General features: G+C 36.8%; 1 protein-coding gene across 4 annotated transcripts; it reads left to right on the top strand.

Moving 5' to 3' along the window:
* The first annotated feature begins 1,542 nt into the window (after positions 1 to 1,542).
* STEAP2 (STEAP family member 2, metalloreductase) lies at positions 1,543 to 16,258 on the top strand. 4 transcript variants are annotated; one of them, XM_005876113.2, is made up of 6 exons: positions 1,543 to 1,666; positions 1,906 to 2,430; positions 5,140 to 5,667; positions 7,611 to 7,775; positions 10,196 to 10,343; positions 15,912 to 16,258. In XM_005876113.2, the coding sequence occupies exons 2-6, from the start codon at positions 1,939 to 1,941 to the stop codon at positions 16,073 to 16,075; spliced, it is 1,497 nt and encodes a 498-aa protein (XP_005876175.1). In that variant the 5' UTR covers positions 1,543 to 1,666; positions 1,906 to 1,938; the 3' UTR covers positions 16,076 to 16,258. The 4 variants fall into 4 exon arrangements, with proteins under 4 accessions (XP_005876175.1, XP_005876177.1, XP_014403139.1 ...); XM_005876115.2 differs by having other exon boundaries at positions 15,945 to 16,257; XM_014547653.1 differs by having other exon boundaries at positions 1,543 to 2,430.
* The last annotated feature ends 101 nt before the right edge of the window (positions 16,259 to 16,359 follow it).

The following is a 16,359-nucleotide window of genomic DNA, read 5'->3' as shown; positions in this document are numbered from 1 at the left end:
GGGAATATGCTAATTGACTGCCCTGCCCTCAAAGATGGCAGCGCCCACAGCCAATAAGGAGGAAATATGCTAATTGACTGCCACACTCTCAAAGATGGTGGTGCCCACAGCCACAAGATGGCAATGCCCAGTCGCCAAGCAGGCGGGCCCGGACTTGCCACACACCTGCCTTCAGAGTACCCCAGTCCCCTCAGCCCCCCAGCTGCTCAGGGCTGGCCCGAGGGGCAGGCAAGCCTGGATGTTGGCTGCCCAGCTGCCCAAGGCCGCCCAAGGCTCAGGTAACCAGGCCAGCAGTGGCAGCAGCAGAGGTGTGATGGGGGTGTCGCCACCCGCCCCTGAGGGCTCCCGGACTGTGAGAGGGGGCAGGCTGGGCTGAGGGACCCCTGCTCCAGTGCATGAATTTTCATGCACCGGGCCTCTAGTTAGGTTATATTATTTTGTCTTTCTAAAGATTAATTTACTGGGGTTTTTTGTTGTGTGTTTTTTTGAGTCATTGTATGTGATCCATTTCTAGGGTAAAAAGTTGAATATTTTTAGCTCCAGTAATTTCAAATTTCATTTAGTACAAACCCCCAAAACATGTTTTTGAAACATTTCATCTTTCCTGTAAAATCCATTAAATTCTCTGAAGTGATCCACATCTGTTTTTAGCATAAAAGAAATTGTGCAATGAGGAGAGAGAGGAAGAATATTTTTCATTCATTCCCATTAGTGACACTGATTTATGGCAATCTGATTGGTATTCTGGAGAAAGATATTTCGAACATTTCAGGTGTTAGTCACTTAAAAAAGAATTTGACAAATTTCCCCAGAAAGACTAACTGCATTGTCGTCTATCCCACCAATGAATAAAAGAAGAAAAGATTTCACAAGTATTGTGTAATTTACTGTAAGGCCATAAACACATTACTAATATCATTGAGAAACTAACTTTCTCAATGATAAGTTAGAGGATATAGGGTGAATGATAGAAGCCAATGACATTTAATTCTTTATTATATTTCTATGCCTGTTTTTCTTAAGATATTATGTAAGTGCAAGGTTCATTAGTAGTTCATTCTTTAGTAGTTGATTTATCTTATTCTCATTTAATACGAGTCAGGTATATAGGTTAGTTTATAGACTCCATGCCAAATAACTCTCGAGAGTCTGGATTTAAAGATTGTTTTTTTAATTTTATTGATTGATTTTAGAGAAAGAGAGAGGAATGGAGAGAGAGGGAGAGAGAGAGAGGCATCTGTTTGTTATCCCGCTTATGTATGTATTCATTGGTTAATGCTTGTATGTGTCCTGGCCAGAGATGGAACCCGCAACCTTGGTGTATCAGAAGGACACTCTCACCAGCTGAGCTACCTGGCCAGAGCCCTTTGTTTTTCATGGTTTTTCTGTCTTCTGTTGTCCTGTGTGCTATAACGTCCTACTATAGTCCTTTCTACCACTAGCAGCTTTTCTGATCTGCTGCAAAACTGGGTAATCAGGTTAGAACTGTGTTTTTAAAAATATTCTAGGTAAAGACATCCATCTCTTCCTTTTGTTCCCTAGTGCCCTGTTGCTCAAAGAGGGGTCTGCAGACCAACGGCAGCAGCTCACTGTACTAGAAATGCAGAATCTTGGGCCTCACTCCAGAACTGCTGAATCAGAGTCAGCGTTTTAACAAGATTCTCAGGTGATTCATGTGCACAGTAAAATTTGAGCAGCTCCACTTTAGCATGTCAACTCTGTGACAGTTCATTTTTTTCTATCCCGAGATCCTTTTTTAGCTTACAAGTTGTGTCTTACTGTGCTCTAAGTTATATAGCTTGCAGAAATATTGTGTCTACAAACGAGGGCCATATTATAATGTCTAAAAGTGTATTCATGTTTGGTAAGAAGTAATTGATGAACATTTTATTTTCTCTCTCCTAGGATATCCCTGGTGATCTTGGAAGAATCTGTGTCATGGAATCTATCTCGATGATGGGAAGCCCTAAGAGCCTTAGTGATACTTTTTTGCCTAATGGCATAAATAGTATCAAAGATGCAAGGAAGGTCACTGTAGGTGTAATTGGAAGTGGGGATTTTGCCAAATCCCTGACCATTCGACTTATTAGATGTGGCTATCATGTGGTCATAGGAAGTAGAAATCCTAAATTTGCTTCTGAATTTTTTCCTCATGTGGTAGATGTCACTCATCATGAAGATGTTCTAACAAAAACAAATATAATATTTGTTGCTATACATAGAGAACATTACACCTCCCTGTGGGACCTCAGACATCTGCTCGTGGGTAAAATCCTGATAGATGTGAGCAATAACATGAGGGTAAACCAATACCCAGAGTCCAATGCTGAATATTTGGCTTCCTTATTCCCGGATTCACTGGTTGTCAAAGGATTTAACGTTATCTCAGCCTGGGCACTTCAGTTAGGGCCAAAGGATGCCAGCCGGCAGGTGTGTATTTTTACATTTTATTCTTGTTTATCTAGTATTTTGTGGTTATGTAGTTAAACAAATAGCATACATTTAAAAACCAAACTCAGACCCCCTCCAATGATTATCATTTAGAAAACTATGTATGAGCACCCGAAAGTCCTGACCTTGTCGGGGCACACATCTTTCCTTGGACTTTTCTGTCATAACCAGCTAATCCAAGAAAAGGCAAGGTTGGCTGATGAAGAATGGAACACATTGAATTGATCTCTCCTTGCTTCCTCCAAAATAGAAATAAACAGCAAGCATGTCCTTTGTCTTTCACTCCTTCCCTCCCAACCGTCTTTTCTCCCTCTTCCTTCTTCTCCCCTCTTCCTTGCTTGCAACTATTCTGTAGCTGTATTCCATCACTGTATGAAATACTACTTAATGTGACCCTCCAGAAGAATGCTTTGGGAGTACCTTTTTATTTTACATAGGTTATTCATAGAATTTATTAAAATACAGTAGTACAGCTTATTTTATTTTTAAGTGTAGGTTTTAATCCCTGTGGGGAAGATAGAAGCAGATTGGATTTCTTAGGTTCTCCTTTAGCGAGGGGTTGTGTCTAGTTCACCTTGAAAATCAAAGCAGATGGGGAACTCCCTCCATGCCTTTGAGGAATGAGAGCCTTTGTAAGTAAACATATGAATAGTGCGCCTTAAAGGTGTGATGCTGCATTATAATTAAGCATGATGACAAAATACCTTCGTTATTTTTGTTCATAACGATAGTTGATTAGGAGTCTTAGAAAATACATTCAAGTATTATATCACTGCATGCTGCATGTCATTCACAATAGCCGTTCACTTTCGGGTCTTTAATTTGGAAGGCTAGTAAAAGAATATATATTTTCCAATTTTCCTAGAGGCTATTTCTGAATCCTTTTTTTTTTCCTTTTGCATATCCACCAAAGTTGAGCAATGGATACAGACTAAATTAGAGATAAGCCTGAATTTAATCCTTTGCCCATATTTGTGATCATTTTAATTCTTTAACAACAACAAAATTTGTGGAACAATGATTTAATTCAAAGGGAGCTACAGAAATAGTTTCATTTGTAGTTCATACTACTCGTGTCCTTGTTATGAATGTTTGATTTATACTTTTAGGTTTATTATGAAATTTCGTAATTTATAGGATTTTTCCAACCAATAAAAGAGTTTACTTCATCATTGTCACAACTGTAATAAATTAATTTAGAATGCTTTTCCTTATTTCTCAGTTATATAGGTATTGTCCCCCACTCCATTTTATTTTATTATTATTTTTTAAAAATATATTTTATTGATTTTTTACAGAGAGGAAGGGAGATAGAGAGTTAGAAACATCGATGAGAGAGAAACATCGATCAGCTGCCTCCTGCACATCTCCCACTGGGGATGTGCCCGAAACCCAGGTACATGCCCCTGACCGGAATCGAACCCGGGACCCCTCAGCCCGCAGGCCGACGCTCTATCCACTGAGCCAAACCGGTTTCAGCCCCCACTCCATTTTAGAAGTTCATGAGCATGTGTATAATAGCATAGACTTTGTCACTCATCTGCCTAATATTAGGTAAAATTAACAATGCAAAGAGCTTTACATTGTCAGCATAATGTAAATAGGTTTAGCATGCCAGTGTTTCAGTGTGGTCTGTTCTAGAACCCTTATATAAACATCTTCAGGGATAAATATATTTAGGAATCTGTTTCCCCCAAACATTACTTAATAGCAGTATTTTTCTAGCCCTCGGTGAGATGACCTACCCATAAGTAATAGTGGCTCACTCTAGCAATGCATTTGGTGCTCAGCAAATACTTGTTGAATTCTCATCTTCAGTAGTATATCTAAGAGGTTGTGGTAGTCTAAAGCCCATCCCCAACCTCACCCATCTTATCATTAGTGTTCCTATAGGGTTAACACCTTAGTGTTAGAAAATGGCAGTTGATTTACTTTTTAAATTAAGTAAGTCTTATTATACCACCCCTCCCCCTAGTATATTGTCATCATTTAAAGATGAAAGAATATCATATTCTGACTAATGAAATAATATACTTGAGATAACCCATGTTTTTTCCAGAGATACTTGGCAAATTGGTTTCTGAGCCAAAAGATAAATTTTATAATACAGCATCATGACATAATTTAAAGGTGTTAGTTGCAAATTCAGTCCTGAGGACACGCCCACCTTCTTTCTTGCTGAATTATCTGTAAAAGGCAGTGCTTGTAATCACCCTACTAGGCAGAATCACTATCCACTATCGCCCCAAAACTAAATATTATCCAGGAAAGCCTGGCAGGCCAGCCCTAGCCTGTTCTCTGTGGGAGAGAGAGAGCTGGAGGGGGCGGGGCACAACCAGCAGCTCAAACTCCACCCACTGCAGGGGAGGCCTGGATCACCAGTGCCACTGAACCACGTGATCCGGAACCTTTGTTCCTCCTGCCTTCCTTCCCCTGAGGTCATCCTGATCCCAGGTTCTAGCCAGATTTGTCCGCATTTTCTTTTCATGTCATCTCACGGGACTTGGCCATTCTTAATGACACTATTGTAATCTATTAATAAATAATAAATTAATAAATGCTTTATCTCCTTAACTTTTGCATCACTTGGTCATCACAAGTGATGCTCCATAGACTAAGTGGAGCGTGGGATCATCGCCATTTTTATAAGCAGCAATAGTAATGATGTGTCTCTTGTTTTTGCTGCAGGTTTATATTTGCAGCAACAATATTCAAGCTCGACAACAGGTTGTGGAACTTGCCCGGCAGTTGAATTTTACTCCCGTGGACGTGGGATCATTGTCATCAGCCAGGGAGATTGAAAATTTACCCCTGCAACTCTTTACTCTCTGGAGAGGGCCAGTCGTGGTAGCCATAAGCCTGGCCACATTTTTCTTTCTTTATTCCTTTGTCAGAGATGTGATACATCCCTATGCTAGAAACCAGCAGAGTGACTTTTACAAGATTCCTATTGAGATTGTGAATAAAACCTTGCCCATAGTTGCCATTACTTTGCTGTCCCTGGTGTACCTAGCAGGTCTCCTGGCAGCTGCTTATCAACTTTATTACGGCACCAAGTATAGGAGGTTTCCATCTTGGTTGGAGACCTGGTTGCAGTGTAGAAAACAGCTTGGATTACTAAGTTTTTTCTTCGCTTCGGTCCATGTTGCCTATAGCCTCTGCTTACCAATGAGAAGATCAGAGCGATACTTGTTTCTCAACATGGCTTATCAGCAGGTATGGAGCATGTTTGTTATTTATGTGATGCTTACTATAATTTGTAAACAGTAAGATTAAAAATTGGGTACAACTTTGCATACCTTGGTATATTTGGGGCAGGAAAAGTACTGTTCTCTAAATAATGTTTCTGCATAGAGTTTCATGGCTAATGCAAAATCATTGAGGGTGAAAGCTGCAACCATCCCTTTCTTTGCAGAATAAAAGCAGAGAAATAAAGGATTAGGATTTTTTCCTTTTTTAAAAAATTGATTATAGAGAGAAGAACTGTGTGTGTGTGTGTGTGTGTGTGTGTGTGTGTCTGTGTGTGTCTGTGTGTGTGTCTCTGTGTGTGTGTGAGAGAGAGAGAGAGAGAGAGAGAAACATTGACGTGAGCAGAAATGTAGATTGGTTGTTTCCTGCACATGCCCCAACCAAAATTGAACCCGCAACTTGGGTATGTGCCCTGACTGGGAATCAAACCTTTTGGTGTGTTCGACAAAGCTCCAACCAACTGAGCTACACAGGCCAGGGCTGTTCTTTCATTTTTAATGCTATTATTGCAATGATTGCTTTCAGTACTGAACAGCTCATTATTTTAATGTTTTGTAATTGGCTATGTTCCACAAAATGTTAAGGCAATTCTCAGTAAATGTATAAAATAAAATTAGAACCAGTGAAAACATAAAACAGAATAGGAAGTCCGTATCAGAAGACATATGCCTACAAGATTTTTGTTATCAAAAAGCAGGAAAGATGCCAGTTCCTCAGGTGAAGCTTTTCTAGCACTCAGCTCAAGAAAATCTCCAGGAGAGCTTCATGGAGGGAGCCTAATGATGGGCTATTTCCCCAATCATTCCCACTCGGCGAATGTAAAATACAGTGTACCATGGGAGCTCTCTGATGTAGCATTTCTCAGTGAAAGCCGAGGACACCGCACCAAAACAAATGTGTAAAAGCTTTTTCTTTTCATAAGGAGCCAAGGCAACATGGGCCATGTATGTAGCATCTAGTACTTACATGTGTTTCAACAATTTCAACCTAAAATAATTTGGAAAAAATTAATATCTGAATGTTTTTAAGTCATTCTTTCCCTAAAAATACTACTTCTCTTAACTGAATAGGGAGGTTTTGATATCAGTTCTCCTAGCTTCCTCCTTCAAATCATTTGCTCGGATCTCACCCCCGCAGTGAGGCCTACATTGGACACCATTTTAAATTCTGCTACCTACTTCCAACTCAACCCTGGGACTCCCAATCCCTCTTACTCTGCTTGATTATATATGCATTATCAATATAGTTATTATATAGGAATGTGGCAAATGGACAGTTGGAAAAGTATATTAAGTAATGAGGCAATTCAAGTGGATAAATATTTGCATTCAGTAGGGCTTTATCCTCAGGGAAATCTCAGCTTCAGTGGAAAAGAAGATAAGAAGAAAGAGATAAATCAACATATAAATATTCTTGATATGAGAAAGGAACACAGAAAATAGTTTAGAAATTCCTTTTCCAGGTTCTAAGTTGAACTAAGTCCAGAATGTACCCAAACGATTCAATCAAGTTTAAACCAACTTGTAAAAGTACCTCAAAACTAAGTCTAACCGCCAGTACTTCTTTGTGTCACCTGGGACAAACCACGTGGCATTTCGTGGTCTTCGGATGCCAGAGTCCCTGTAACTGTGATGCATTACAAATGTGAGACAGGTTTACCCACTCTTCTCACACATATGCAAAGAAAGAGAGAATCCTAGTCCTCCTTTTGTTTAACTCTCCATTCTCTTTTTTCCCATGCCCGAAACAATACCATCCAGTAATAGGTTCTCTATAACAGTTTGTTAAAGTGAATTAATACAACTTAAATATGTCCATATGTGATGGATTCTTATGCCCGCAGTGAACTCTGTGCTGAATGAGTTAATGTTCTACCAAATAAGGGAAACTCATGTTTGCTCTCTTGATAGGTTCATGCAGACATTAAAAACTCTTGGAACGAGGAAGAAGTTTGGAGAATTGAAATGTATATCTCCTTTGGCATAATGAGCCTGGGCTTACTGTCCCTCCTGGCCGTCACCTCCATCCCTTCAGTGAGCAATGCTTTAAACTGGAGGGAATTCAGTTTTATTCAGGTATGTGAGGTTTTGTTTGGTGTGGGAATGGGCTGCATAAATTCAAATGTTAGTTGAATTTTAAATAATGCTCCTCATGAAAAGAGCCTTTGGGAGCTGTGTTTTTGCATGTAAGCTTGGTGACCTCATATGGTTGGAGGCTAACTTAGGACCATCCTGGTTTAGTAAGTGAAAGACCAGTACAGGGTCCTACAGCACTGATAGCATTGGCTTTGATAACCTTACCTGCTACGCTATGGATAAAGGTTATTTTAATAAGAAAAATAAAATGAAGGTGGGGATGTGTGAGCTTAGAACAAGTTGAAGCCAACAGTCAATGTATTACTAGCCAAATGAAGAATTCTTTTATTTTTGAGTCATCCTGCTATATCCAGAAAAATCTCATTAATTTGAAGTTAAGTGAGGAGGTCAGTCTAATATTTAAAACTATTTTAAAGCAGTGACAAACCAGATAACTAAGTTAATGGATTATGACAAGCAACCAGCCTTATGAACTTGTTAGTATATTTAGTATATGTTATATACATATTTATGTGAGTGTCTACAAAGGGGGTTGTATTTGTATTTTTTTAAATCCTCACTCGAGGACATGCTTTTATTGATTTTAGGAGAGAGAAGCATCAATATGAGAGAGAATCATTGATTGGTTGCCTCCCTCATGTGTCCCAACCAGGGATTGAACCCGCAACCTGGATATGTGCCCTGACTGGGAATCGGACCTGCCATCTTTCTGTGGAGTGTCTACAAAGGGGGTTGTATTTGTATTTTTTTAAATCCTCACTCGAGGACATGCTTTTATTGATTTTAGGAGAGAGAAGCATCAATATGAGAGAGAATCATTGATTGGTTGCCTCCCTCATGTGTCCCAACCAGGGATTGAACCCGCAACCTGGGTATGTGCCCTGACCGGGAATCGGACCTGCCATCTTTCTGTATATGGGACAGTACTCCAACCAACCAAGCCATGCAGCCAGGGCTACATTTGCATATTTAAAAATATATAACTCAAACAGACCCAATCAGTATTGGCTGTATCAAATGGTTTACAGCACTATAATGCCGATAAGTATCATTTGGTGATAAACTGAATTTGGGGGAGGAGGTTTCCTTATTTACTTGAGCTTTTTTGTTTTTAAATTATCTAAAAATCTCATTCAAATTAAGGGCATTTCCCTGGTCTAAATTCTTTTTTTCTTCTTTTGAAGGAAAGAAAATATGAATACTTTGCAAAGAGCTAGTTTAATCACACTGGGAAAGAAATAGAAGGCCCTCAGATAAAAGGTGCTAGATGGGTGCAAACTATCATTATAAATTTAGATGAGTAATTGCATACAGTACAATTTTCTGCTAGAGTTTTGATCCTTTCCCAGTGAAGTTAGATGTTACATCATTCTACAGATGCAATATTACATTTATGTAATAGGGTATGTCTCAAAGTAAACAATCGAGCATCATAGTTTAGGGAACCAGGAATGCTGACCTTTTAGATTTTAACCTGTAAACTGCTTAACTGCAGTGCTCTTAATAATCTCATTTAATAAGGTCAATAAAGCCACATGTTTGAAATGATGTTTATATTACATGTTAATATATAAGGCTTTTCATATTTACCTTCAGTTAGTATGTACATATGCATACATATATAAACACACTCATTTTTCCTAATATACACAACTGGCAGAAATGTGGATAACCTATATAAAAAAGTTTAGCAGTTTTTGTCAACACCCTTAAAGTAAAGCCAGATGTTTTGACTAGCAGTCCCACTATATCAGTTCTAAGGAAATAAACCAGAATATAGAAAAGGGCATAGAGTGACATTATTTATAGTTGAGGAAAGCTGGAAACAAAGTAAATAATAATCAATGAAAGGAATGGTTAAATAAATTATAGCACATCCATTCAATGGAATATTATACAGCATTAAATGGTTCATTCTCAATGACATTAGGGGAAAGTTCTTCATATAATAAATGAAATAATTAGAATATTAAACTATGCAATATGGCTTTAATTGTGTCAAATAAAAAGTATGGATGTAGCCCTAACCAGTTTGGCTCAGTGGCTCAGTCGGCCTGCGGACTCAAGGGTCCCAGGTTCGATTCCGGTCAAGGGCATGTACCTTGGTTGCAGGCACATCCCCAGTTAAGGGGTGTGCAGGAGGCAGCTGATCAATGTTTCTCTCTCATCGATGTTTCTAACTGTCTATCCCTCTCCCTTCTTCTCTGTAAAAAATCAATAAAATATATTTTTAAAAAAGTATGGATGTAAATATATATATGTGAAAGTGCTTACATTGTTTAATTTAGTAGAGAACAAAAAGTAGCTCAATAATAATTTAAGATAAAATAGGTTCACTTATGAATTTGAGTAATTTGTTTCTTATTCTTTGTTTCTTTTTCTTCCTCCTCCATCCGAAGTCTACTCTTGGCTATGTTGCTCTGCTCATAAGCACTTTCCATGTTTTAATTTATGGATGGAAACGAGCTTTTGAAGGAGAGTACTACAGGTTTTATACACCACCAAACTTTGTTCTCGCTCTTGTTTTGCCATCAATTGTAATTCTGGGTAAGAGCGTTTTACTTCTTCCATGTCTAAGCCAAAAGCTAAAGAGAATTAAAAAGGGCTGGGAAAAGAGCCAGTTTCCAGAAGAAGGTGTTGGAGGAGCAGTTCCTCATTTCTCACCAGAAAGGGTCACAGTCATGTGATGATAAATGGTGCTCGCTGATGCCATAAGACTTCCTACTCATGCCATTACTTGTATGACTTCCTGTGTGTTCAGTCACCAGTGTGCTGTCAAATTGCTATGGGCTGAAACTTGTTCAATGTGATCTCAGCCAAATAGTGGTAGAATTTTCTTCAAATTCATGTTTACAAATGTCATTTTTGTCAATATAGATTTTGTAGTTAACTTATTGTTAAAATGTAGGTGTTTTTGTTGTTGTTTTGCACAACTGTGACATTACTGTTATTTTAACAAACTGTATTCCACAGTCAGGCAAAAACATTTATAGTTAATAATATAGATTACAATATAATGTTAAAAACTCTTTGCAAACCAGCAGAATTTTAAGTTTTAATATAATTCAATAGATAAGTTTTTTTCTGAAGCTCAAGGTTTTAATTATTATCCAGTGTAAGAATTAGAAATGCATAATCATATATTTTTTTAAGAAAGGATGCATTACATTAGCATCTAGGAAAGAGTACATGATTATATTCCTATATTTCTCTCATAAGATAGGATTTGAAGAATGTCATTGATTTTGTGAATTGATGTGATTATGTGAACAAACACAAAACTGAAAAGACAAATTGAACCTGAAATTATATTTAAAAATGCATTGGAGATATGAAAGATATACTGGTAATGTGTACTCCATGAAAGATTTTCTCCCTTACCTTGTTACAAAGCAGTTCCATTTGAATATGTTGTCAGGGAGAAGACAGTAATTGTTGGCCTCCAAAACTGATTTTGCTAATATAGTACCAATCCTGGAAATCGTATAATTGTTTCTAGTTAAAGGGAAAATATTAGTTATACACACAGGTAGTTGTTTGTCAACCGATCTATGTTGTTGCACCTTAGCCAATCATCACACTCTATGGTGCAGGATTTTACGGAAGTTCATTGAGGGATTCTCACATGCCATGTACTGTTGTTCTAAGCACTTTACTTGTATTATCCCATTTAATACTTAAAACAGTCCTATGACAGGGGTAGCTATCATTCTCATTCTACATATGAGAAAACTGAAGAAAAAAAGTTAAGTAATTTGCCCAAGGTGATGGAGTTAGTGGCAGAGCCAACATTGAAGCCCCAGCAGTCATATTTCAGAGGCTGTGATTTTAACCACTAGGCTGAATGGCCCCTGCTCCATCTCTGTGCATTGCATTCATGATGCCAATCTGTCTGCTTCCTCTTTTGTATAAAGGCATTGACATTCCTGAGAGTGAGTTGTGGTTTTCGAATTGTGATACAATCCACAGTTCTTACCTTGAGGGAGGATCTTGCCTGGGACGTGACCCAGGAGACCCATGGCAGTCCGTATGCCTCCCAATACCGTGAGGGACTCCAGCAGAGATAGGACCATGGCAATTTTAATAAATGGCTGAGGTCCTACAGAATCTTAAAAAGTCCCTGTAGGTTGGTCATCTCCTTTTCTCTTCTTGAGAAGTCCTCCTGCCTGCTCAACCATTCACTGGGGAGCAGTTTGCAAGCTTGAAGGATATTAGGGGACGTGGTCAATTATAAATCTACTCTGGAGATATATAATCATACAAATTATTCATAAAAATTTTCAGTGCTGACATTCCACATTAAAATGTCATTTTATTCAAACTTTGGTTAGAATGCCCTACATTTTTCCCCATATGCTCTCTCCTATTAAAATAAAAAATTGCAGACAAGATACAATTATATGCACTTCTCTGGAATTATAATATTTCTAAACTTACCCTCTGAGGACTACTGAATCCAGCTGCCAAAAATAAAAGGGCATTTACTTAGTGGAGGCTGCCTTTCCCACCAATGGCTCTTTCCCTACTATGCATTATGCCAGTTTGGTAAATCATTCATGATTCTCTGATGTTCTCTTCTTGGTGAAGTTTAATGTCTTTTACTTTCTAATTGAGCTTTCCATTTTCTTTATTTTAATTATAGTATTCCCCTCTTGATAATTACTTACTTGTTAGTTCTTAGTAGGAATTCAATTGGGTGATAACTTTTAAAGGTAAACACTCATAAACTATTGTAGTGGACTAGTGAAATTAGCATATTTTCAATACTTTCTTGTTCCTTAAGTTTCACTGTCTTAAGACCATATGTTCACCATTTCATGTGAAAATACAATTAAATATTCTTAAAAGTTAGATGACTATGGAAGTATATTGTTGCACATATATATTGAGTAGCCAATGTATTATAAATAAAATGATCACTCTTAGAGATAAATGGGGACTTTGGAAGTATGAAAAAACAGTTTATAAAAAAATATAAATATATAAGATGTAACTTGTTTCAAATGGTATCTCCTTTTCTCCTTTACAACGATAAAGTTAGTTTTGAAGTTTTAGAATAAAGGTAGTATATTATAACTCTAAATATTTCAAAGCCTTTCTAAAATGCAAAAATATTGACTTAGTTGTTTTATTCAGTTGACATTTAATTGCTTTATTTTACTATTTACTACCTGATTTTCTTCATCACTTTTTTTCATAATCACTTTTATGGTTGTTTTATTCAGTTGACATTTAATTGCTTTATTTTATTATTTCCTACCTGATTATTTTCTTCATCACTTTTTTTCATCATCACTTTTATAAAAAATCATTACTCTGGCCTCAGAAGTAGGACTGAATTCTGTTCTTGATAGATGTGAGAAAGTGGTGGGTACTTTAAAGTAATAGGAATTTGTTTTCTAATCTGTACTTCGAGAAGTGCCCCTGAGAAAAATTATAAGAATGTAGAAAACATATCCAGTCTTAAACTTATGCAAAAAATCAAGTAATTTTTTCCTAAGAAGAAAATAATCCTGGACTGATCATGCTACTTAGCTTTTTTTGTGCAGATGTCATATGTCTCCGCTATTAATAATTTTTAAGATCATGTTTAAATAAGAATATATTCATGCTAACATATATTTTTCAAAGCATTTATAGAAATTTAGCTGAGATTGCCTATGTGTAGAGATTTTTATTTAAATTTTAAAATATTTTAAAGTATGAATAAATTATATTTATAGTATTTATCAGAGATGATTATTTTGTGCTATGTATGGGATTGGCTAATGAGCTCCAGTGTTAAACTACCTGATTATTTTCTAATAGATTGGCATAATCCTGACTTGATTAAGGAATTTTACTTTTGAAATTAATTTGATAATAGTAGCATAAGGTATACTCATTCATACAGTCAGATTATGAAAATTATTTGTGTAAAAGGGCTTAAAGAATAAATCATATCCATATTTTTGTATTGTTTATCTTCTATGAAATATAAAACATTAATTCTTTTTAATTGCCTTTTGCCATTGAACTATTTCATAATAAATTCTGTTGAGAGAGTTCCTCCGAAAGAGGTTTATTTGTGAATTTTAAGGTTTCTTAATGAGAAATTTTAAATAAAGGACCATAAATTATATTCATAAGTATTTCTTTAGGAATAATATAAACACTGAACCCATGTCAGTCTATAAAATCTGTTTTGAAATAAGTAAACAGCCTAAAATGTTATTGAAATTATTTTGTAAACTCATGACTTAGAGCAGTGCCAATGTATTACAAATAATACACCTTGGTCCAGGGTTAAGATTAATATCTGTGATGTGTCATCTAGAAAAGGAGATGCTCCGCCTTCAATTGTTCATAAGTCAGTACGTCAGTAAAACACATTCTGGTGTATATTCAGTCTGTGTAACGGCTCTAAATGGAACTGTAATAATTTTAGTGGAAACACAATCTGTTCTTACCTTTGAACAGTGAATTTTACAGGAATGAAAAGTTCTTCAATTTTTTTAATGTGAAAAATTGTAAAGTGCTAATATTCAGAAATTCTGCCCATATGATACCAAAACAATGCTTAGTTCACCCTAACACATATGCATACTGAGATTTTTGCTTTCCAAATCATTGGATTTTCATACATGCAGCCATTCAAAATTAGGGCAGACTATATGGATAGTCCCAGTGACTAGCCTGGCTAAGTTAAATCACCAAAGCAGGGGCTTTTGTATGCTTTCCATAATGCCAACTTCTAGGAAATATTTTCTTAACATTTTCTTTAAAGGTTTTACATAGTGTTTCAGATATCCAACTGAACGGGGACTACATAGTTACCCTGCTTCTTTAAAAGCTGCTGTCTATCAAATTCCTCAACTGCCCTTGCAGTTGGTGGTCCCATGTGACGATGTGTTGTCCAGAGAGATGTATGGGGAATGTATGAGTGACTTCCTGGAAGGGGTTTCCAGCATGTGTTCTTTATCTTATTCCTCCGTCTTGCTGCGGGAATTCTGGAAGTAACAGGAGCCTTGACAAATCCAAGCGTACCAAGGCCACACCCTAAGGAAGGCACGTTGGAGACTAAAAAGATCTTGACTACTACATTACTAGGATTGCCTTTTCCAGTATTTAAGCCATTGTAAACTTGGGTTTCTTTATATGAAGTCAAAATCAACCCATTCCAGCCTTCAGTTTTTTGTCAGGATACCGTTCAACACTGTTTGAATAAACTAGAATGCAATAATTCTTACCTTTAAAAGTTTTTAAAGGAAAATGTGCAGTTCATGTTAGAATCGGTTTTCCATTGTTAATTAATTATACTCATCTTCTTGTCTTGATCTTTGATTAAATATTTTGTATCCGCTTAGAAAATAGTCTTCTTTATAACTGTGTAATAGATATTTGCTAAAACTCTGTAATCACCAAATTATTGCTATCAAATTATATGCTATGTTTTTATATCATTCTCATAGATCTGCCTTATAAACACCTAAATAAAAAGTACTATTTAATGTGTTTTAACTTCTTTTTTGAAATGTTGTATATAAATGAATTTTTCTATCTTACTGAATAATAATTCCAATATTTTATGGAGGATATCTAATACTTTTTCTTTTTAGAAGTATCCAAAAAATACACGTAATAGTTTTGGAATCCTGGGGGTTCTGTTTGTTTGTTTTTGCCAAAGTAATAATTTAGAAAACCATCTATTTAATGAGTTGGTATTCTTAAACACTTCTTTTCACTAGCATTTATTCTTTTTTTAATATGTTTTTATTGATTTCAGAGAGGAAGGGAGAAGGAGAGAGAGATAGAAACATCAATGATGAGAGAGAATCATTGATCAGCTGCCTTCTGCACACCCCTACTGCGGATAGAACCCCTAACCTGGGCATGTGCCCTGACTGTGAATCGAACTGTAACCTCCTGGTTCATGGGTTGACACTCAACCACATTGTCTGAGCCATTAAGGTTTTTTTTTAAACTAGGACTCAACACAATATTCAAGCTATATTCTGTAAGCTCCCAGATTGCAGGAACTCTGTCTTATTCACTACTATATTTCCAGTGAGTAGTACAATATGGTCCTACAGATACTAATAAGATATGATAATGAATATTGATTGATCTTTACAGAAAATTGTTATTTATCACCCCACATCCATATAGCCATGCCTGCAATCCTCCTGCCCACACCCCAACCCATCACTACCTCCACCTCTGGACTTGCCTCTTGGCCTGTGGCTTGGAGCTGCCCTCTTCACCATCACCATCACCACACTGCCACACTGCTGTACTGAGGAGGAGAAATCAACGTTGGTGCTTGTGGACAGTGTCTGTAGAGACTCAGGCTTTCTCTGAAGCTGCCTGGCAATGCACGGGTGTTCATGTCCTGAGAGTAGAACTGCCAGTAAAATACAGGACACTTAGTTAAATTGGAATTTCAGAAAATCAACAAATAACTTTTTAATGTAATTCTGTTACTAATATTGCATGGGAATATTTATTATCTAATATGTATTTATTTATTTGCTAAATCTGGCAATCTGACTTGAGTGGTTAACTTTTACCCTAGAGCTGCAGC

Source organism: Myotis brandtii, unplaced genomic scaffold, assembly GCF_000412655.1.
Source record: "Myotis brandtii unplaced genomic scaffold, ASM41265v1 scaffold48, whole genome shotgun sequence".
In the NCBI taxonomy this organism is placed as follows: Eukaryota; Metazoa; Chordata; class Mammalia; order Chiroptera; family Vespertilionidae; genus Myotis; species Myotis brandtii.
The sequence above is the reverse complement of the archived record's forward strand: the minus strand, read 5'-3'. Positions and strand labels throughout refer to the sequence as shown.

Bases quoted from the DNA above. Each gene is read 5' to 3' on its own strand.
- STEAP2 (XM_005876113.2), top strand. From the start codon at position 1,939: ATGGAATCTATCTCGATGATGGGAAGCCCTAAGAGCCTTAGTGATACT. The intron at 5,668-7,610 runs GTATGGAGCATG...CTCTCTTGATAG, and splicing joins TCAACATGGCTTATCAGCAG to GTTCATGCAGACATTAAAAA. The intron at 7,776-10,195 runs GTATGTGAGGTT...CTCCATCCGAAG, and splicing joins GGGAATTCAGTTTTATTCAG to TCTACTCTTGGCTATGTTGC.